Source organism: Thermobia domestica, chromosome 5 (genome assembly GCF_964235325.1).
Source record: "Thermobia domestica chromosome 5, izTheDome1.hap1.1, whole genome shotgun sequence".
Taxonomy (NCBI): Eukaryota; Metazoa; Arthropoda; class Insecta; order Zygentoma; family Lepismatidae; genus Thermobia; species Thermobia domestica.
Genome location: NC_137458.1, coordinates 94,341,532 through 94,365,246, shown reverse-complemented (window position 1 = coordinate 94,365,246; position 23,715 = coordinate 94,341,532). Strand labels below are relative to the sequence as shown.

Genomic DNA, 23,715 nt, shown 5'->3' with positions numbered 1-23,715 from the left:
TCGAACCAAGGACCACGTGGACATGAGTCCAACGCTCTAACCACTAAACTACGGTGTTCCCTCAATGGTTATTCTAAAGATATGAATTACAGCGATTGGCTATGTAGTCATTTTAGATGACGAGAGACATCATGCCCCACAACAACGAAACGAGCCAACGCACCAATACGCACATCCAGAAATGTTCAGATATAGCTTAAGAAACATAAAATGAACTTCAGTACCTCACCTGGCCCGCTCAATCTCCCAACATAGTATTCAACATTTATGATCAATTTTAGAGCAGGAAGTCCTGTGTAGATTCCCTCCATTAGTGCTGACGCAGATGAGTAGTGAACTGAATGTAGAATGTTCCACCATTTCTTTGGAAACGATTCACGACTTATATGATTAAATTTTGCGACGAATACAGGCTGTGCTACAAGCTAAAGGTGGTCGAAGCTGTATTAATCAGATAAATTGTATTTTGTTAAATTGTTTCCAGTATTTTGATATTACTTGCCATTTTGATGCACAGGGGTAAATTTTGAGGATTGGATTCGTGAAAGAATGTAAAGATGCATAGCCTGTATTCTTAAATGATTGAAGAGGAATTTTCTTGAAAATAGTGGGATTTTCTGTATGTTCGTGTGAATTTTCTGAGGAGTTTTTTTTTTTCTTTCTTTCTTTCTACTAGGAATTTCGTAGTAAACGGGAACTGATCGACCACGTAGGTGCTCATGGGAAAATGTTAATTCGACGAGTTCGTGGATCTGTTAATCCAGCTAAACCTTACAAGTGCGAGTTATGCTACAAGTCATTTGCTACAGAGGATAGACTTCAGGTAAGTTTATTTGGCTATTCATTTGGATTTCATTTGGTGATAAAAAATAGGGTGCTCTTCAGGAAACTCTTGTACCTCAAATCAGTTCTTTCCAATTGTACAGCTTAGTTCAACGTATGCTTACACACACACACACACACACACACACACATACATACATATATATATATATATATATATATATATATATATATATATATAAAACATTCCTTATTTTACTTGATACTTGTGTATGCATAGAATCACATAATTTAAATAAATTCCATTTCATCAAGTGTAGATCCTTACATGATTTTATAAATTTATTTATGAAAGATTGATATGATTGTTATGTATAGTATAGCGTATGATTCTTTCTCTGAAAAATAAATATAAATTCAGTGCCTAGATTGAGTTAATTTACAACAGAATTTCCGCCTTGGCTACTGTTGGTGAAGATTGAAATTTATTAATTTCTGAATACGCTAGCATTTCCCAGGTGCAGGAAACATTAAAGTTAAAACAACTTAAGGCTGTTTACAAATATACTGCAACTTACATTTAACACACACACGCATATGTACTAACGTCATGTACGAATTAAGAACATGAATATAGGATGGGCATGGAAATTAACCTGAGCAAATCGAAATCACTCAGAGTTTAGTAAACATACTGTATATTTTAATTCGATGTTGTTTTTAAGTATATCTAGGCTTACATTGAATTTACATTACAATGTATAATAGCGTGGGTCGAATTTTTTTCTCTTCGAATTTCGTTTCGATAAGTGGCGAAAAAATTGTCATTGGGTTAGAGTAGTTTGCGTATAAAATTGCTAATTATTTGGTCAACTTCTTACCCTGCTTTAAAGTCAAAGTTGTCAGCTGCCAAAGGTAGGCAACAAGCACCTCAATTTTTTTTTTTTTTTAAACACCGGAAAAAAAACGTTTTAAGGTAGTATACATTGTTTATTATCTATTTAAAGTACAAAGTATGTAAAAATATTACTGTTGTCAATGAGGCAGTCTTCTAATGAATAGACATAAATTCAAGTGCGTTACTAAAAGTTCTTCAAAGTGCTTAGTGTTCTATTTGTAACTCTTGCTGGAATTTTCTTGAAACTTTTTGTGATTAGCTAGAAGGATTTTTAGTGACAAGTTTTACGCATATTTTATTTACGTAAAATGAGCGAATCAAAGAGACTTCATTTTCGCGAGAAACAGAAGTGTTTAAGGAAGTGCTTTTACCATCTTATCGAACGTAATGGAACACGTGGACTTCATTTGAGCTGTGTGTGCAACACACAAACCTAAAGTAATTAAGAAATTGCCTATTTAGCTGTTGATAGATCATTGAAATCGGGCAAAAGCATCAGTTCCAGGTAGGGATGGCCAACATTATCCGGATTCCGGAATTTTTTTTTCCGAAATCGGAATTTTCCAGATTCCGGAAAGTAAACATTTTGGTATTGGCCATCCCTAGTTCCAACCTTTCCAAAGAGTGTCATTGTTATGATTATAAATATTAGAGTAAGTATCTTAGTATTTTAAAGAACGGGAAAAGACCAAGAAAATAAACTTATTAAAAAGGTGCTTCTTCAGTCCTGTTCGATGTGTGCACATGTAAATGTGCCAACCTGGAAACAGAATGCAAGTGGCAAGGCAAATCAAAAGTTCCCCCTAGAAGGTGGTTTACAGGCGCCTGTGAAACATGTATAAACAGGCATATTTTTACAGGCGCCTGTACATGCACCTGAAAATGGAACACTTTTAAACGCATGAGACAGATATCGATTTTTTTCACGATCATTGCATGTTCATTTCATCGAAACAGGTAGTTTTTATGTTGATAGGGTTGCAACCTTGCAACGTGAAAAATGCGTGTAAACAAGATGTAGAGAGTGAAAAGACATGTACGTAACCGGCATATTCCATGTAGTTGACACATACGTTACCTCATGAGGACCTGACGACAGCTGCTTTTCATTTGATAGAAATGTAATGGACATGTTAAATACAGGTGATAGCGAATTAGTGGGCGTGTTAGGGGAATGTACATGTAAAGTACATCGCATTAAGTGCTATACATGGTCAGGACCTTGCATATGTGTATGACAAACTGGAGACTTGGTGCCTGAATATTACATGTCTCCTATGCCTATGACGTGAATGTTTAGCTCCAATCCACCTTGTTCATCACACGTATCTGTTTAATCCATTTATTGGCAATCATGATCATTGCATGTTCCCGTTCACCTGTACATTGCCTGTACACTGCACGTAGGGGAGTTACACACTTCGCATGTACAAGAAAATGATAAATGTAAAATAACATTCTACATTATACGTTTTCCATGCTCGCTAATACATGGTATTTACATGTAATGCGAATATCACGCATGTATATTACAAGTTGATACACAGGCACCTTCCTTGTACTTTTCATTCTTACTGTATTGCGAATGTTATCAACAATTCATTCAAGGTACTTTACATGCACATATTCCCTCCGTATACTTGCATGTGAGTGGCTACGTGTACATTGCATGTTTTCAGTGTAATGTACAGGCTCTGTACAACGCGTGTTTCCGTGCAAAATTTCCAACAGAAAATACTTTTTCGACATGCATATCATCTGAAGACAGTGTGCCTGTAATATTTTCTTTACAGTGTTTTCGCCGAAACAGGCACCTGTATAATGCCTGTCAAAATCTGACAGGCTTATACAGGCAGTTCCATGTACAAAACATTGCATGTTTCCTGAAAAATTTTCATAATAGTCTCGTAGATTACAGGATTATCGTAGTTCTCCGGTAAAGTGCAGCTACAAAAGAGAGAGATTTTCAATCAGCGGCTGATGGTATATGGCCAAAATAGGATTTTCACATGTTAGAGGAATGTAAAATAATTCATCAGAAGAATTTTCAGTGACGTGTGTGAATCAAGCAATACTGCTGGATCTGGATTCAAAGCTGGACCTGTACACAAAACGAAAAGTTCTTTACAAGCTTGCTTGTTACTACCACACGTATCTGCTGCTGCTTTTCGCGCGGGAATCTCAAACAGATCAATAGTTACGATAATAAACCTAGCTCTTAAGGTTATTGTTACTTCTGAAGACGCCGCTAATAGATAAATCGAGGATATTAATCAGGAGGAGGAAAATCTAACGTAAGATTTGAAGAAAGACAATGATAAGAAATATGGACTTTGCGGCCTTTATTTCGATGGACGGAAAGATGACATTCTAATACAGGAGAAAGGTGGAAACAAATTGTGGGAAAGAGACGGGAGAAAGGTATAGGTATGAAAGAGACGCAAGAATACTATATGTTAAAGGTAGAACCCGGTCAAAATATCTCTATATGTTCCGTTGTCAGAGCATGCAGACAAAATAGCGAAAGCGATTCTCCAGTTTCTTGAACAATGTGGAACAAACAGTTCACAGCTAGTTACATTGGAATGTGGTGAAACTAATGTGAATACTGGTAAATTTAGTTAAGCAATAATATGTGTGAAAAAAAGTTAGGAAAGAAATTGCAGAGGATTATGTGTCCACTACATATGAACGATCTTCCTTTCCGCTACTAAATGAACACATCGAAGGAGGTTGTACTGGCCCAGGGACACTATCTAGCCCAATTGGAAAAAGATTGACTGCCCGTGAAGAATTATTTGTTTCTTTCCAACCGATTAAAGTCCAATGGGTCGAAAGAGTGACACATTTAAACAATTCGAGTACCAACCAACACTATCTACTAGACATATGTTGAACTGTCTGTAATAGTACATGTTCGCCGGATTTACAAAATAAAAACCCCTGGACCAGTTGTAAGTAGCCTTGCATCTAAGCAAGCGTTACGTTGGCTGGTTCGAGTCTATGCCCCTTTTGGCTCGAAATTAAGCTACACCCAATTGTGCTGTGATGAATTATTTGCTTATGGAAAATCGTTGAATTGATCCAGTTTCTTCCAAAATAAAAGAAAAAACAAGTTATCCACTCGTCCATACATATTAATGGATATTTAACTCATCCTGAAAATATTTTAATCATGATAACGCGACAAAAGCAGCGACATTAGGAGAATGAAATCGAGACGCGTCAAGAAATACCGACAACATAAAAGAAGAAGATTAGGGGAGTTCACCGCTCCCAAAATCAGTCAATTACTACGACGTGATCGATTGGTTCTCTTCCCAGATAGCGGAACCACCGCTGACGAAGTCGATAACGATGGAGCAACTTGAGGATAACATCACGAACGCAGTCAGGATCGATTATAACATTGCTTCATATCTGTGTCATACTCAGGCCGTTGAGAGGATCGTACGTGTAGTAACGGAGGCTTTGAAGGCAGTATGTGGACCCGAGAGAAGAGACCGTTATGTTCAAGTAAAACTGGCCTCTCGTCAGCATGTATCAATATTTGAAACGGAATATAACTGTATCATGTATAGACGAACAAGCTAACTTGAACAGAAGAATGAATAACAATAGGTTAAAGTGAGGGGCAGTTGCAGTTCGAGTTGCAGCCACCTTGTCGTGATGAGTTCCGGATGATTTCCGAGTATTACGGGGAGAATCCGAAATCAACGAGTAGCTGGAAGAACGATCCGAATAAAGTCACGAAACTATTATTTGAATTTAGATAAATATGGAGAAATGATGAGCTAGCATTATTATTATTATTATTAATGCTAAAAAGGCTACTTAAAATGACATAGGACAAAACAAGGAAAATTCATACAAAACTACGTTCTTTTTCAAATGGTTTTTGAGTTCTTGTCGCTTCACAGTTTGAACACTAGTAAAAAGGATATAAATTTATGTTGAAAATATTAAAGCTTGTGAACCCTATCTTAAAAAGCAGCTTTCCCGGTATTAAGATACATTGCAAGAACAGAAAATGCTGCCCGTGACGTGCTTGTTGCCTACTTTCTGCTGCTGAAAACTGACATTCTTGAGACAAGGTAAGCAGTTGACTAAAAATTCTGCAATTATGCATGCAAACTACTCTATCCCAATGACAACTTATCTGTCACTTGTTCAGCAATATTCGAGGAAGAAAAATTACTTACTTTAAGTATAATGTAAGTGTGATTATTAGAGACCGGATGTTAGGCAAAATGCCTATTCTTTAATATTAAAGATATGATCAAAAATAATATTTTAAAGTTTATATGGTGGGTTATAGTTTCAATTTAAGCCAATTTTATTTAGCCTATTTTGCTTATTTCGCCCATTCTGCCTAAATAATTGCTTTAGTGCCTAATATTGTCTATTCTAAGTATTTTCTTCAAAATAGGGCTTTATTGGGGAAAAATATATAATTTAGTACTTCAATAAAGGATTCTGCCTCTTCCGAAAAATATAAGTGCTGTTTGTAGTGATAAGATGTCGTAAAATTTTGGACCTAAGTGTACTGACAAAGTGCTATAAAACTGGACTGCTGTGTGTACTGATAAAGTGTATAAAATTTGGACTGTTGTGTGAAGTGATAAAGTGCTGTAGAGAATGTATTTACTAAATATATATGAAATACATATCAAGTTTCGTTTATATATAAACGCTACCCATATATATAGTAAAGAAAATATTAACAAACACGTAAGGGTCATGTTTCTATATTCTTTGAACATTGTCTGTGACTTTACTTCATTTTTAAATTTATTGAGTATTTATCTTCATTATTTCGAGTTACATTTCAGTGCCTATTTAACTGCCTATTTTTTAAACTTTAAGTGCCTATTTGCCTGCCTATTTTCGAGGTTTTTAGTGCCTGAACATCCGGTCTCTACTGATTATTATTGCTCAAAAGTAGGAACATAAAAAAATGTAATTAGACGAGGCACGTCGTATTATATATTTAACTGCTGTTCCCGCCGAGTGCTTTGAAAGGCGTTGGTAACAGTACGAATGAAAATCTGCCTGAAATCATACACATTGGTTGCTAAGGAAGACAGAAACAACCGTGAGAAATTTAACACACATGGATTCTCACAAGAAAGCAATGATAACTGAGCAGAAATTAAAATAAATGTTCAACAAAGTTAAGAGTATATCCTGAGTTCCTGCTCGCTTTCTGAAATTGTCCATGAATAAAGTATCCAAAAGTAAACTTTACCATAAAATAGAAGTGCAATGAGGTATAACAATGCACCCATTTCATATAATCTGATGTATCTTTATCGTTACTGATAGAGCAACCCAATGGATCAAGTTAAAAATTCTGATATTGGAAATTTGACTTTCGTAAGTTTATATAAATATACTTACGAAAACTTTAATTTTCATAGAAACTTGATATAATAAAAGTTATGATTATGCAAAATGAAATTGTATAAATTTATTTCTTTATTTTTAATTGCAGCGTCACATGCTGGTTCATGGAGCTGAAGAATCTAAGCCTCTTCAATGTGATACATGCTTTAAAAGATTTTTAAATAACTCAGCACTTGCATGTCATATTAAAATACATACAGGTATATATTCTTTATTTTATTTTTATTATTATTTACATAATAAAAACTAACTACGTGAAAATTGTTCATTTGATACACTGGAGCACATAAAATACTTTAGAAACAGGAACGAATCTCTTAGACAGAAATTACTTGTGAAAATTCAAAATATTCACAGTTCCTTTTAGAATATATTAGTTTTCTTTCTTTCTTAAATAACACGTTTACGTTTTTCATCAGGAGGAAGAATATTTGAGACATGGATTTAGAACCAACTAAGTTTCTACCGGAAATCGAACCCGAATGTGTCGCTCTAATAAGATTACCAAACATCCTGTTTTTCGTCTAAAAAAGTCCGGGCGGGCTTTAAGGAAAATGAGAAAATCTCTATTTGGAAGTACAGACATCAGTTTGAATTTCAAGATTCGTCATGCAGATACTTTTCGCTTTTTTTGTTAGAACACCAAATGTTTAGTTGAAAGTTTGAAGAAATATTACATATATATATATATATATATATATATATATATATATATATATATATATTAATTGAAAATTTTACAGTAGATAGTCTTGTGAAAGTTTAGTTACATAAATTGCATTTTCTCTCTGTCATTACGAGATTTTGTTAAATAATTAAATCTTTGTGGAAATCTAAAAAAATGTCTTCTTTTTCTTTCTTTTTTTTTTAAGTCTGTTATATGGTGACACTACTCTAAAAAACAAGAACGCTAACCAACAGTTGCTAGACATTTAGAACGATAAAGCTCTAAAATTATTACTATTTATATATGAATACATGTTTTTTCATATTACTATAAATCTCTCCGATGTGGCTGTAAATAAATTCTTAAATATGGAATCAATATATATATATTAGCACTATGGTTATTATTCCTTAGTTTCTGCAATTGACATTTCTAACATAATTTTTGTGTTACTGTAATTTGTAATTAAGTGAAGCTATAGACGGTAAGATTTTTTAAATAAATGTGTAGCTGTAGACAGTGATAATCAGATACACGTAACCTCGTGGCAAAATATGTATTGCCTTATATATTTTATTTTTCGCCTGTTTACTGAGTATGCACGTTATGTTCTACATTAAGTTGTGCCACTCTTAAAGTACAGTATATTGTTAATCGCATCGTTGATGCCAACATTTCAGAAATTTTTATGTGACTTAATAAAAGAGAGATATTTCCGTAGGAATATTTCCATTGATGAGAAGAGAAGTGATTGCGTGTGTAGCGTAACAGCTACAAAATTCTTTCATTCACGATAAATATCTCTTCATCCGGAACGAAATATGTCGGAAAACTGATTCCCCTTTCTGCTGAGCGGTTAGTATGTTTTGTATCTAGTTATAAAATGTGTTTTCCGCGCAAAATAGGTTATATTCTTTTTCATATTATCTTCCTACCTTCTCGTGGTATACGCAAAGGTCTCTTTTATGCGTTTTGTACTCTCTCATTTCACATATCTCTACATAGTGTTATTACTTTTATTGCCCATACGATAAATACTTTAATTTAAGTTGAATGTTTTCTTTTATGTTTCAGAAGAAAAAAAGACTTTCGAATGTCCGATTTGTAGAAAAGTTTTTGAACAGGTGATGGCTCTGAAGGATCACGTTCATGTTCATTCTCATAATGGCCTTTATACTTGCCCTCATTGTAATAAAGTAAGTATTTGATGTTTAATATATCTATACAAAAAATCTTTTTTAAAATTAGGAAGAATAAGCACATTAGGTCAACGAAGATTATTTGTGTGTTAGTCTTTTTAGCGCACTTTTAGCGATTAGAGTTGAACTTTGACATACTGGTTTATTGATGAAACGGACGTATTACATACTTGACTAAGTATTGACTTAGAAATGCACGTCGAAATTTAATGTGTAATGTCAGAGCATGAGAGTATACGAGGTGTGTTCAAAAAGTATTGAACATTTTTTTCCCGCTTAAACAAATGAAGGGAGACTTTCTTCGGTGTAGATGTAGAGGGGACACTAAATCATGCGGAGTCTTCAATTTTTTCCCGCCCGCAGGAAGCGTCAGTCACTGGCAGTAGGCCAACGAGTGAAGACGTGTAGTGAACTGTTGTCGGATTTCTTTTTTGTAAAATCACAGAAAAACTTTAGTAGTGATATTGCATCAAATTTTGCCAAAAGCTTGGCGGTACGCAAGCGGAAACCATTCAATCGGATCGGTACCTTCAATTTTGAACGATAATTTGAGCATAAGGAGAGTGTCCGCGAAATTCAATCCAGGCTTTCATCGCCAAACATGAAAATTTCTCTCTGTTGTCAGGCTACCTACTGACCTGGCATGGCTCCGTATGACTGGTTATTTTCCAAGCAGAAAATGCCACTAAAAGGGACATGATTTCAGTTCAGAGAAAACATCATGCGAAAAACGACAGCACAGTTGCTCTCCGTTCCAAAAACTGCGTTCCAGAAGTGTTATGGCGGGAGTGCTGGGAGAAGTGTGTGCATTACCAAGGAGACTATTTGGAAGAGGATTAGTGTCTCGGATTTCCAAATCAATAAATATTTTTGCCAAACCAAGATTCTGTACTTATTGAACACATCTCGTGTGCCGTTTTTGCCTTGTATGATTAGGTGGTATTATTAAGACTCTTCACAAAGCTCACCCCAGTTTTTTTTTTTTTTATTATTATTATTATTTTTTTTATGTTAGTGAATAATTTATCAATAACAAAAAATATCAGATATATAGTGGAGAAGCCTGGTAGCATGTACAAAATGCTATTAAATAAACTAATAACTGTTCCCAAACTGTTACTTTACAGACTAGAAATTTTGATGCACAGTTTATGACGTCATAATTATTGGGCATCTAAATTTATGCACTATATGAAAGGACTTAAAAGGAATTATTAGTTCATATAATAGCATTTGTAGATGCTATCTTGCTTACTTTGAACATTTTTTTTTTATATTCATCATTGTCTTTTAGTGGGACACCGTAACCTAGTGGTTAGGGCGTTGGACTAATGTCTGCATGGTCCCGGGTTCAATTCCCGGCCAATGCTTCCCAATTGGCGTTCAATCAGGCATCGTGAAGCAAACTGGGGAGTCACATGAAAAGAAGACGTGACGGCCACTAGGTCTAGAAAGCTCCTGATGCGCCGCAGCGCACTGACAACATTCTCCCCGCTAGATTGGACCTAGTTCAGTCGATCGCTAGTCGGTGGCGCTGAAGTAGGCTTAGGCTTACAAAATAGGCTGTTACACCAAGGGTTTAGGGTTTAGTTCATTGTCTTTTAAGTTATTCACTAAAATTTTAAGAAATGGGAGTGAAGAGTCTTAATGGTTTATCCACAGTAAAGAGAACAAACATACTTGCGTTACGACTTGCGTGAATGGATAATTGTCACCTGAGTACTTTAATATATTAATAATATTACCATTTTTCTTCTTATTATTAATTATTAGTAACTTAAATCTGAGGCTTGTAAAAGTAAGTCAAGGGATACACTATGTTCCTCAATAGGAGTGCAGTTTGGCAAATGTCTTTGAAGTTCTCATGCTGAATTTTACAAAAGTACACCTTCCTCCCTTCAACCCTCTTTTGACCGCATTTGCAGGGTTGGAACGTCTTAACACCCACTATGTTTGTTCTTTCTTTTCCCAATACTATGGTTAATATAAAACAGATGTCAGCAACAATGTAAGATCAAGGAAGCTGGTCTTGGGAACAGAAATTCGAACACTAGCTTAAAGGACAGCATTTGGAACTGTGGCAACTAAGAGTCCACGTGGAGTTGACAAGCGATTGTCAGTTGTTTGAAATTAGAATTGTGGTTGGCCATTTAGTTATCGGGGGTGTTTTCCGCAAGATCCTTCGGATGATGACTTTATTTATGGCACGATCCACCATACGTAGAAGGCGGTATTCTTTATATACTAACTGCACTCTGGTTGAAGAAACGAACTATACCTGGGACTGTTTCATCCCTACTGTGAAATAAATGACCGTAATTCGGAGAATTTATGTAAATACTAACGCGTTAGTGAACCGCCTTAAGAAGACTTTGGCATTAATTTGTAGTATTGTTACATGTATTGTTTCATATATATTATTGGTTGAGTTTTTTGAAGCTAAGAAAAATTAATTTTGCGAAGTGATTGTACTGAACGTCACAAAATGAAGATGAGCAAAGGACGATTTTTGACAAGGGTTTGCTAAGATTCGTTGCGATATGTCGTATAAAGGAAATTTTCATTACCACGGACCATTTTCATTTTCAGAAGTTTATTTATTTATTTATTTATTTCTAGTAATATTTTTCCTTGAAGTCATTGAAAAAAAATTATTCTAGTTGTTTCTACAAATAGTTACAAAATATTGTCATTCACGACAAATATATCTTTATTTATTAAACCATCCTCGATGGTTTTGCGTGGTGCAGGGATTAAGAAATTTCGTTGAAAGTTCATTAAAATTTAGAATACTGGTACAGATATGTTTTAATAGTTATTGCCAGTAAATAAGCCACACTGTCAAGGGAATTGAAATTACAAATATTACGAATAATTGAAGATGTGAAAAGCTAATGAATAAAGTGCTTTATGAAGAAAGAGATTTCAATTTGGGAATAAAAAAAGTAATTTCGTTATATATAATAGGTAGATAATAATACTTCATGTAAGGTAGCGGAAACTTCATAAACGTGGCTGGGAGGAAAGTTAGATAAAAATATATCCTTGTAAGCCGGATGCGTGTACAGTTATCTGCAAAAGTATATATCTAACATCAGGACAGACAAATTTGAGTGCGAATTTCGTACTAAGAATTAGGTTCTACGTAATTATAAAACACTATATTCGAATTGTTCTGGGGTCCACGGTGGCTCAGTGGTAGAGCGTTCACCTCTGGTGCTAAGGGTCCCGGGTTCGATCCTAGCCCTCGCCAAGTGAACTTTGTGGTGGACAAACACCGTGTGCGTGGGTTTCCTCGGGGTTCTCCCGTTTCCTCCCACTTTCTTCATTCCACCATTTCATTCATTACTCATCATCGCAGTCTCCTTTAGCCTCACCGGCATAACTGTGGGACGTAAAACTCAAAGATTTCATTTCTTTTTTTTCGAATTGTTCTGGTTGTTCAGAAGTAGTGACAACAGAACCCTTCACTTTTGCAGGTGACTTTCTGCATTACGACTTATTTCCTATACACAGGTATTTATAAGTGTTAATTGTTATAGTATTTGTGGATGTGTGTCAATAAGTCACGCATCATGATAAATGAAAATAGTCGCCAGATTGAAGAATAAGTATTGTTCTTTTCATATTTGTTGGTATTTTGTAAATTATGAGTTGTCTTTTATATTGAATCTGTTTCAAGAAGAAGAGCGTTAAGTCCAGTCTTCTTATTCTCTGCGTAAGAGTTCTTTATATCGTTTGTTTTAGTTCGCAGGTGTATTTCGTTAAATATATATTTAAATCTCACCAGGTTTTTGAAGAATACAATCAGATCCGAAAACATATTCGAGCCTTTCATAGTGACAAGCGCTTCCCATGTAGTCTCTGTGAGAAGGTATTTCCTCGACCAGACAAATTGAAACTTCATATGCTCAGGTAGTGTGTTCTATGTGAACGAGTTAAATGTCTCAAATCAAATGGTATGATGTGTGCTTGCTATCTGGAGTGGCGTTCAATTCCGTTTATTTTTCAGTTTATTCTTGTTTAATGTGTGTTAATTTTTCAGCTTAGCATGGTGACTGTTGTTGATCAATACACATAAGATGGTATTTTTATATGTGTCTTTTTTAAGTGCTATTTGTGTGTTGCTCTTTTATTATTATTTTATTTGCTAGGTGTTTGATGAGTACAGTCTCATCCGTAAACATATTCGAGCATTTCACAGTGAAAGGAAACATACATGCTCTTCCTGTGCCAAATCATTTCCAACTCTGGACAAACTTAGAATGCACATGTTGAGGTAAATGCATACATATTTCACCCGAAGGCATGTTTTTTCTTCGTCTGTCTCTTTCTCTCTCTTTCTCTGATCTTCATATTGCTCTTAAATTGCATCATAATGTTTGATCAACTTAACATATTTAAATTTGTTAATTGGCGAGCAAAATAACACATTAGATTTAAAGACAGGAAAGAAAAGAACAAGTAAAGTACTAATTACTGTAGTTTATCCCATCCAAGACACTATAATCACCTTGCACGTGTCGTAGACAAATTTCTGTCCGCTCTACACTTTAACAGAGCTTTTTCCCCTAAACTATATGATAAATCTAACTCATATTCTGCATCTTTTGTTTTGTTTGTATCTTCCGTGACTATAGTTGCTTTTATTTTCCATCACATTGTTATGTTCCTTGACAATATTATCCTTTTTCTTTCTTCCATGCTTTTGTTTTTTATAGTCTTTGTATTAATCTTTTTCCAAGTACTACACTTGTTAATATTCAAATTATTACATGTATTAATTTGCCGTTACAGTTGTCAAACAACGCTTTTTTAATTATATATATATATATTTTTAACATTTTGTTAAATTATTCTCTTGCGTGAGCGTGTTCAAATGGGTACAGTCGCTTGCAATACTGCATACCTACACCCTACCGTATTCTTTTGTCAGTAAGGTTGGAATGAACTAACTTATACTTGGATTAAAACTAGAAACAGATTGACTTGAAAAGCACGAGAAAATCTGTGTTGAGAAGGAAAGCTACGTTTATTAAGGTCACTGAGAGATAGGGCAATCATACTCACCGTGGTGGTAGTTACAAAAAGGGACAACAACATTACAATGTTGCCGCCTTGTAGCACGTGTTCAGAAGGGTTTGTCAACCGAGATGGAAGAAGCACAGTAGACGCCTCAACGCAATACCCAAGGCATGGCATCAGGGCAGTACGTGCTTCTCCAAACGTCAGTTCGTTTCATCTTTTGATCCGATAGTTTTTGGTCATAATTTATCTTCTGCAGTTGGAGCAAAGGAGGTTATTTTTTTAAATGACCCGTTTGTTCTGACGTTACTGGCAAAGGGATATGAATAGAGTAAATTTGACGACTGATAGTTGTGTAAAACACTCGGACAGGTGATTCCACAAATTGTGACTACGGGGGCGGTTTAAGATGCTACGATTGTGCATTCAACAAACTTGTGCTGATATACATGAAAAAGCTAAAACTAACGCTAAATAAGCATAGAAGTGGAGATGATAGAAGGAGCTCGAGATAACCCCCTTTTTCACGTACGTTTTAAAATTCTACATTAAATGTATGGCAAATATACTGAAATCTCACTTTTGTTTTACTTTTCCTTCTGCACGTTAAGCGCCATGCATTTTGCACAAACCTTCGGCATTTCTTCTCCCTTGCTTACGGGAAGAAACGTGTTGTTATATAGGTTGAACACGGAACTTGGAGTTATTAATGTGATCGAAAGACCAAGATACTTCTCACGCTAAAATAAAGTGGCCCAATAATTTACAGAGGTAGTTGCAATTTCGTTATTATTACCAGATACAGTTGTCAAACCACTTTACTGGAAACTGTGGAAACTAAATAGTGATACATTTGAACGAAGTTGATCAGGATCGATATTTAAAAGCATAGTCTCAAGAGACCCGTAGTGTAACTGAGGGAAAACTTGTCAGGATGGCCAGATCTTTCTGTTGCTGAAGAAAAACTGTTAGCCGCTCATCTGCACACGCTATTTCCCAAATGTAGATGTGTATATATGGAAAATTTTCGATTTAAATAATCGAATAAAAAAGTGATTTAAATTATTCGTAACATTCTGCGTACTTGGTACAATCTGTTTGATAAGATTAAAGGAAATTGGAGAAATGTTGTCTAGCTGTATAATTTTACTGCATAGTGACAATATTTCTTCACACACCCATCAAAGTTAAATGCTGCCATAACCTAATTTTCTTACCGTGTTTTTCTTCTAACACTTACATTCAGAACCGACATTGTGTGTGACCTGATCTGCAGTTTGACGTTGTATTTGAATAATGAAAGCTTCCACTCTAGATCTTCCGCTTGTCACTAAAAATAATTCAACAGATGAAAGATTAAATGCAAGAAGTCCTTATTGCCTGAGTTTCCCAGCATTCAATTGTGATGAATCACCTTTCGAAGTGTTCACAAATTGATTTTATTTAGTTTTTTTTTGCATGAGTAGATTCCGACATTGAAGAATTGAAATACCTTCAAATATAAAATTTACAAATCTTAGGCAAAGTAGAACTACTTTATCAAATCTTTCCACGTATAAAACTAGTATAGCTGTTTGCTTTCGTTGCTTAAAATATTTTCCACTATTTTCTCTTGTTTTCTAATAAGTTTTTCCTTCATTTTATGATACAGTTATGCTTTATGTGTTGCGTTTAATATATCTAAATTTGCGTTATGTAATTATATTTGAAGCATGAAATTCAGCATTAGGAATTATGTCATAGTGTGTTACGGAATTTATATAATAAACAACTTAGTGTTTCCTAACTTGTATTAATGATTAATGTGTTACTTTTATGATATCTGTAAAGTTCTCGAACTTTACTATATTTTGTTTCTATTTGCGTAAAAGCTAGTGTAGTTTTATCTCCTGAAAAGCTCATCGTTAACCTACGCACCGACACTAATAGTTCCTCCCACAAGAAAAGAAAAAAATATTACGGAACGCTACAAAGCTCTGCAACTGAATCCTTAATGGCATCAATGAATTCAGAACGGTAACCATAACAGGGGATTTTTATTTAAAGGTTAAGAAAACCTTTGGCGGAGGTTGGAGAACAAGTGGATTCGAGTTCTTTGCCTAAAACTCTTTAATTAGCAGTGAGATGTGGACGGATGCTTTGTCACAATCAAGCATCCAACACTTCTGTCGAAGGATCCAATGTTTTCTGCATCACTGCTTCACGATGTTTTTTCACCTTCAGATATATTTTTTCTGGGTGTATTTTATGGTGAATGACACCCGCAGAATAAATAATAAGATGAGCAGGGCCTTTATATTTTACCGAACTTCTCGTACCATTTTCGAGTTAAAAAAAAAAAAAAAAGAAAAAAAAGCTCCATATATCCATAAAGATAAGTGACATTTCAGCTGTCGTACTCACATACCAGTGAAGCAATAACTGGAACGATTGAAACGTATCAGTCTAGAAGTTTTTTACCCGTCTCAATTAATTTACTTAGTACAGTCTAATTTTCGTTCTTATGAACATCGCTATGTAAGTTATTGAAAAGAATTTGAATCAGTCTGTCCATTTGGTAATTATGGCTTAGAAAGTGATTTCTGGGATTCTTCGTAACTTAAAAGACGATGTTTTACAGTCAGTAACAAACTTTGTCCTATTCTGAAAAGGTTTTCAGAATAACCTCGGAAAGAATTGACAGATTAAAAAAAAAAAAAAGAAAAAGAATAGATAAGTTCTTTTTCTTTTTTTTCTCCTTTGTTTCATGAGTTTTTCAAACACTATTTTCATATTACATACAAAGAGTAAAAAGTGACCGACTGGACCGTGACTCTCATTCGGGACCTTCGGCATACTATGCCGATGCGTTAACTACTACACCACCCGGTCCATTTCCCAGAACAGCCACCTACTCACTCACTGTCGAAGTCAGTAATCTCATCTCAGACCACATGAGTTGTACACAGACCCCTGCTGTAATTGGACAATCCTGTGTTCATATATAGAGCACCTTACGGTGGATGTGATTTCATATATACTAATGAAAGAAGAAAACAACCGATTTTTGTACAGTCCGCAGCAAAAAAACTTGCAACATGAGCATGTAAGTTTATTGTGAAACGACGAAGTCTTGCTGCTCCAAAATAAGTGTGCAGGGGAGGACGCCGAGGTTTCCCCTGGCCTGGTTCTTGCCCCTCAGACGTTATGTTGATTCCCTGGGCTGTTAGGCATAGTTTCACAACAAACTTACATGCTCATGTTGCAGGTTTTTTACTGCGGACTATACACACCAGATCGAATACATTTTTAGGTGCGAATTACATACTTAAGTTATAGGATGCTGAGTAGCTAAATACCTTCTTCAACTACTTATATTGAGATTTTAAGTGGTTAGGAGAGAATTGAGAGTATAATACAATAATGCAGTTGAGTTGACATGTTTTGTAGATTGTATTTTGTAACGTTATGTTACATCGATTTTGGAGATTGTGCATTTAATTTTTAAAGATCAGCTGTAATTATTAATATAGAACAAATCCCATAACCTTAGTGTAAAAAATAAAGAACGTTGTAATAATAATACCGGTAGTTAGTATAAGAACATTAATTCTTGCGCTGTTACTTCATAATTGAGTATCACAGTTTCAAACAACTCTACACTGACTTTCAATGTTAATGTTAAGCATCGCTATAAGAAATAACATGTAGACTTAAGAGAGACTGAATTTATATTGTTTCAAAGTATCTGGCTTCTTTATATTTTAAATTTCTCCGATGATTGTTATCAGTCTTTCAAATAGATCAGTGTACTTTAAACTTTAACATCAATTATTTTAAATTTGACAAAATGCTAGGTATAAAGATATTAAATGAATGATGATTATTCTTCTTTCCTACATGTTTTTACTCGATCTTATATTTGTGATAGGCTTTTTCAGAGTAATCCCTATTAAGTGCGATGTACTTGTCCCAGCGAATTTATTATGGTTTTAAAAGGCCCTTTACTATCGCCTCAAAAGATTTAATCACTTACTTTTATGACGAAAAATGTTTAGTACGAAGGTGTTTTGGTGAGGAGTAGGAAAAGTCACACAGCCAGGTCTGGACTAGAAAGATGGTGGGATTTCATATTCTCTTTGGGAATATAATCAGACACAACATTCGCCATTCGCAGGCAAGCACTATCATGGTAATAGCATCTTCGTTGTTACATGGAGACATGGTCTATTTTGCCTAATATTGCAAGGCTTTAGTACATTAATTTCCACTTACTGTTGTGTGTGTACGTACCACATGCTGATACATGAAGCATTGCATGTACCTCACTTGCTATTTTCCTGAGACAAAAAAAAAAACTTTAATGCAGCATATTGCTCCTTCCTGGTCCACCTCCAATTTCCCGTACGTGGATCAGTGCATATGTTTAATCACATCTATTACGGGCGAAGTTGTGTAGCCAGAATAGTATAAATTTTTCTATCAATACATTTCATTTTGGGCTATATGTAGGATATAGAACTCATTTCCCGCAGCACGTATATCACACAAAAATGATCATCATTCTTTATTGAACAGCCATCGTGTATGTGGATTTGTTTTCGTACTACGGGTCTTTCTGAATTCCACATTCATTAAAGAGAACATGTAGTTTCTGAGATTCATGATGCTCTCCATTAGACTACAGAATTTGATGCGTACTTAGTAATGTTTATTCTGATACTTGCTCACCATCAAGCATAATCAGTCTCGAATGTATAGTATATGTGCAAAGCCGACATTTGTCCTGCTATTGAGTACAATATTTTTAAAAATAATTTTTATCTTTTGAAGATTGTGGCAATTTTGTTGTTGTTTTTATCAATAGCGCGCTAAAGTTACGCCATTATATTGGAAAAGGTTATTTCCTACGTTATCTATGGATGCAAGACCCTTATGTATCTATTTACGTGATGACAAATTCCTTGGAAAACAAGACTGACAAAATCGTCTCATATAAATCTATAAATTCGTTCCATTTGGCATTTAAACAGACATTTTTTTATTTTTTCCGTCTTTGCTTTCACACACGTGGGCACAATATTTGAAAATGTGTCGCAGTATTCGTACTACCAAAAGAAACGCGAAATATGCTTGCCAAAAGTTTGTTGTTTCTAAATATTAGATAATACTCCAGATGTCTTTACATATGATGCGACATGTTTCGTGAGTAACTTTTTACTAGGTTCTGATCACTATCAGACCGAAACAGGTTATTTTTATACTGTAAATTCGGGTTGCAGTTCTATTGAACGGAAGCTTAACTTTGACTACCCAGGGTATCTACTAAAATTCCAAAATGAAATTTCCTGACTTTTTCGTGACCTTTTCTTTCCCAAACCATAACATTTAGTAACATTCTCAAGAGCGAATTTGGGTCCGAATTGGGCTGAATTTTCACGCATGCAATAGAATCGTGCTTTGCTTGCGATTTGGTAGCGTTTAAAGCCATAACTAGACATTTTTGGTGGTGAATTTTGACGCTTTATAGAACAAAATTTTCCAGTCTATACTTAGAATTTTTTTAAAAAAGAGGAAGGCTATACAATATCATGGATAATTCAAAATTTCCAGATTTGTACAGATTAAAAAAAAAAAAAAATCGTGACCCAGAAGATAAATTTCGTGACTTTTTCATGTCTTTCGTGACCGATAGACACCCTGCTACCTCTATCCAGGTGTATTTCTGTAGTAGTACGTTGTACTGTCGATATCTGCCAGTAAACTATTTCTGGCTCAAATAAAACAGAAGATATGCTTGTGTAACATGAAAAATTGTAAAAGCTAGTTCACGCAGAACGTGACCTCGTGAAGAACCAGAGACCTCACGCTTCAGAGGTGAGTGCGCTATCGTTGAGCCACCGTGGCCTCCCAAAAATATTAGTATTTTCTTGCAGTGAATATGATATATGCTGTCAGAGGTATCTGAATCAGTTTTGTTTTTCTTATTTTTATTTATTTATTTATTTTAATTCTCGTAATCGCGTATGTTGGAAGTTGAAAGTAATTGGGAATAGGGTTTCCCCTTGTTTCAGATTAGTATAAATTCTGAAAGAGTCAGATAGCTTGCTTCTTATTCGCACTTTACTACTTGATTTATTAAGGCATCAGTTCGTAAGATTCACAGTCTTGGAAATTTCGAATTATCCATGATAGTGTATAGCCTTCCTCTTTTTTAAAAAATTCTAAGTTTGGCTCAACTTATTTTCTGTATTACATTATGCTGTTGCCAGGCTTGATAGGGTTAGGTTAAATTCAGATTACATTAAGAAAAATATTTAGAATAAAACTAATTATGTTTTAAGTATTCAGAAAAAAAATGTCATTTTTAATACACTATTTTCAAAGTTCTTTTTATTACAAAATTATAGGGCACTTTATATATTAAATATTTGTAGCTAGGTTATTGCAAAGCATATTCACAGAAATTCAAAATAGTTAATTCTGTGTTAATTTAAAATAGTTTTTACATCCGAATTTCTGTTCGTATTTTTGTGTAATACTCAACAAAAGACAGTTTACATGAACTCCTACATCTGATTTTATGCAGAGCATTGTTTTCTTCTGAAAACTTATCTATATGGTGAAAAACATGTACTCGATTATCGATAGAGTCGTAACTGTTTTTGTAATAGTGTACAGGCAATATTTCTTCCAACAACAAGTTGGTATAGCTTCCAGTGATTGAGTCTATATAATTGCCACGCACTCTGAGATCCAGCATCAGAAGCGGTTGAAGGCAGGCAGTCCACGGAGTGCTTGGAGAGAGGTCCCGGTTTAACTGAAATGATTGCGACCACCAGTGCATAAGAGCATATTAACACTCATCAGTCGATTGTTCAAAGGTGGTGTACGTTTCTGCGTTCTTTTCGAACAATTCGGTGGTGGTGTGAGAGAGACTGCAGTGGCGAAGTAGTGTAGTTTAGAAATGAGAGTCGTTTCTCTTTAGGATGCAGTCACGGCTGTAGATGTGCAGTTAGATGGAAAAGTCTAGCATGTGTTTATACTCACTGTACAGGAACCACACCTGATACTCTGATGGGAAGGGAGTGAGCTCTGCCACAGGGGACTATGACTAATGCATTATATATAAATGGCGTCGTCAGTCTTGTTGCCTTATCTGAACACTTCTCAGTGCCCCATCTTTCAACAGGATTAGACATATCTTGGTACAATCAGGGCAGTTCAGCGTACTATACTCAATGTACGTTTTCTACTTGGCTGCTTGGTCTCCGGAGTTAAGCCCTATCAAGCGCGTGTAAGACCAAGTGAAACAGGGTCGGACCGTTAGCCAGTCTCTGACAATGACCAGTACTCATGTACACCGAAATCTGCAGTAAACGTGGGATATCATATTCATGTCTGTACGACAGGCTGCGTACCCGAACAACTGCATATGTGACAGCTTATGGTGATTCCGTGCTATTAAGATGAATATGTACGCATTTTGAACAACATGTATAACATGAACAGAGTAACCTACGAGTGCTTATTAGGAGCATTGGAACTTATAATCAATTTCTTCTTGAGTATCCGCGTTGGGGCAGATCCGTGAATTTCTTCGTTCCCCCCCTCCCCTTCCTTCCACACACACACACTCCAAAATCCGTTTCTACTAGCGTTTATAAATTTCGCTTTGAAGTTAGGAATCATTCGTGGATAAATAATATGTAGCAAAATTATAAAATGAGAAGTGGTATTTTGAATGTAGAATGAAGAAGATAACTAAGGTACTTAGTATTCAGGGATTTTTTATTTAAAAAGAATGAACCTTGTTTTTCCTCGTTTTTTTGTGACGAAGTTACGAAATACCAATGAAAATAATTGCTAAATACACAAATTCTTGTTTTTTCGCTTGTAGGATAGAAGATAGTAATAGTTGCTGTTCATTTCGTGAAAATATTTTTGTCATATGTACGTAACCATAAGATACTGTATTGGAGTAATACGCTCTTGGACTCTTTTTGGTGTGAGAATAACAGTGCTTGAGACATAGTCAAAGGATGCTTGATGGCAATAATACGCGGCTTAAGCATTTTCATATTCAACATATGAATTGAGAAAATGGTCAGGATGAGTGATCCAATCAAATTGTCTTGTTTACCGTGTTCCTCGAATTCAATTAGTGTGTATCACAGCAGCGTAAACAAGAAAGTAATTTACATTTTCTTTGAATTACCAGCTATGTTGGCCGGTCATCCTGAGACAGCTCTTTCAACTTACAAAGCAATAATAATAACCGTGTACAGTTGCCCTTTTGTTTCAAAATTGCTTCTAAATTAAGCAGGTGGCGAACGTGACTTACTGATTTTCCAACAAGCATGCTCACACACTGTGACAGGCTTAAAACGTAATATTACCTAATAGATTGATTTTACGAAATTAGTATTTGAATTCACTTCATGGTTATTACCAAGTATGTATTTGTATTCACTTCATGGTTAACTACAACTAATTAATATGCTTTCTGTAGGCATTCAGATCACAGAGAATTCCTGTGTGCTAATTGTGGGAAACAGTTTAAAAGAAAAGACAAGCTGAAAGAGCACATGAAGAGGATGCATTCTGCCGAAAGAGAAGCGAAGTTGGCTCTGAAACCAATGAGACCGTCGACTACTAAAAAATTTGTTCCGAAGGTTAGTATCACTCTGATATCTAATTTTCAAGTGCAGATGGATAATATTTTCATATCAGAGATAGAATTATGTTTAAGAGTTCTCTGAGTACAGAATTTTGTTACCGACTTCTGTGATTTATGCATCTTGATGTATCAGAATGACGCGATAATTCTGCATCATTCGCTGCATAGCAAAATACTTTTCTGTCCCTCATAATTCTTTATTCTACGGAAGTCTCAATTTAGTTAATGCAATATTTCAGTCAATTTTTATTTATTGAATTTTTTTTATTTAAACTAGGAAAGAGAGAAAACACTTCATGCTCAAGTAAAATATTTAACATTTCTTTTTCAGGTTTCTCCCACTGATTACCATCGATTTATATATAAATGCCACACTTGCCTTCTTGGGTTTAAACGGAGAGGTATGCTGGTTAATCACTTAGCTAAAAGACATCCTGATGTTAGTCCGGATTCTGTTCCAGAGCTGAATTTGCCTATTCTGAAGACTACGCGAGATTACTATTGCCAGTATTGTGAGAAGGTTAGTATCTGCTTAAAGAGTGCATGGGAATTTTAACAGCCATCTTTGCGAGAAGTGCTTCGATTTAACATAGGTCATTTGTTTTCATGGCATGTCATTGTGGTTTTATACTAGTCGAAAAAAGATTCCAATTAAAAAAGAAAGAAGAAAATTGCGTAAGATCGTAAAGACATAAAAAGTTATAAAACGTATTTTTCTTTTAAAAAGATGTGAAAAGTGGTTTTAAAAATACTAGAACCTTTCAGACATATTGCATCCTGAGCCAACGAAAACTGCAGAAAAAGAAAGAGGAAGATCAGAACGTATTCAAGCCTCCCTAAGAAGCTTCCAATTCTTCGTAGCATCCATTTTTCTCTGGAAGAAATGTAGATCTTAAGAAGTAGAATTAGAATTTTGATGCTTATTTTAGTGCCCTCTCAAACGAGACTACTTCTAAACATTCTGTAGAGATATTTCATGAAAGGGAATGCAATATGAAGTACCTTTATTTATTTATTTGTATTTTTATCTGTTCGATATGCATACTTCCTTTAATAAATCATTGACCATAGTTTTGTG

General features: G+C 35.0%; 1 protein-coding gene across 11 annotated transcripts in view; it reads left to right on the top strand.

Moving 5' to 3' along the window:
- Positions 1 to 23,715, top strand: part of LOC145686000 (uncharacterized) — a 131,171-nt gene that overhangs the window by 80,229 nt on the left and 27,227 nt on the right. For 10 of the 11 annotated variants that reach the window (XR_014131506.1, XM_081758821.1, XM_081758824.1 and 7 more), the window contains 6 exons: positions 677 to 823; positions 7,176 to 7,287; positions 8,829 to 8,950; positions 13,108 to 13,232; positions 22,470 to 22,632; positions 22,969 to 23,157. Coding sequence is in view for 10 of the 11 variants with exons in the window: in XM_081758821.1 (XP_081614947.1) it covers positions 677 to 823; positions 7,176 to 7,287; positions 8,829 to 8,950; positions 13,108 to 13,232; positions 22,470 to 22,632; positions 22,969 to 23,157 (858 nt within the window). In the remaining variant the exon portion in view is untranslated. Of the gene's footprint in view, positions 1 to 676; positions 824 to 7,175; positions 7,288 to 8,828; positions 8,951 to 12,743; positions 12,869 to 13,107; positions 13,233 to 22,469; positions 22,633 to 22,968; positions 23,158 to 23,715 lie in introns of all 11 variants that reach the window. The other variant, XM_081758823.1, reaches the window with a different exon arrangement.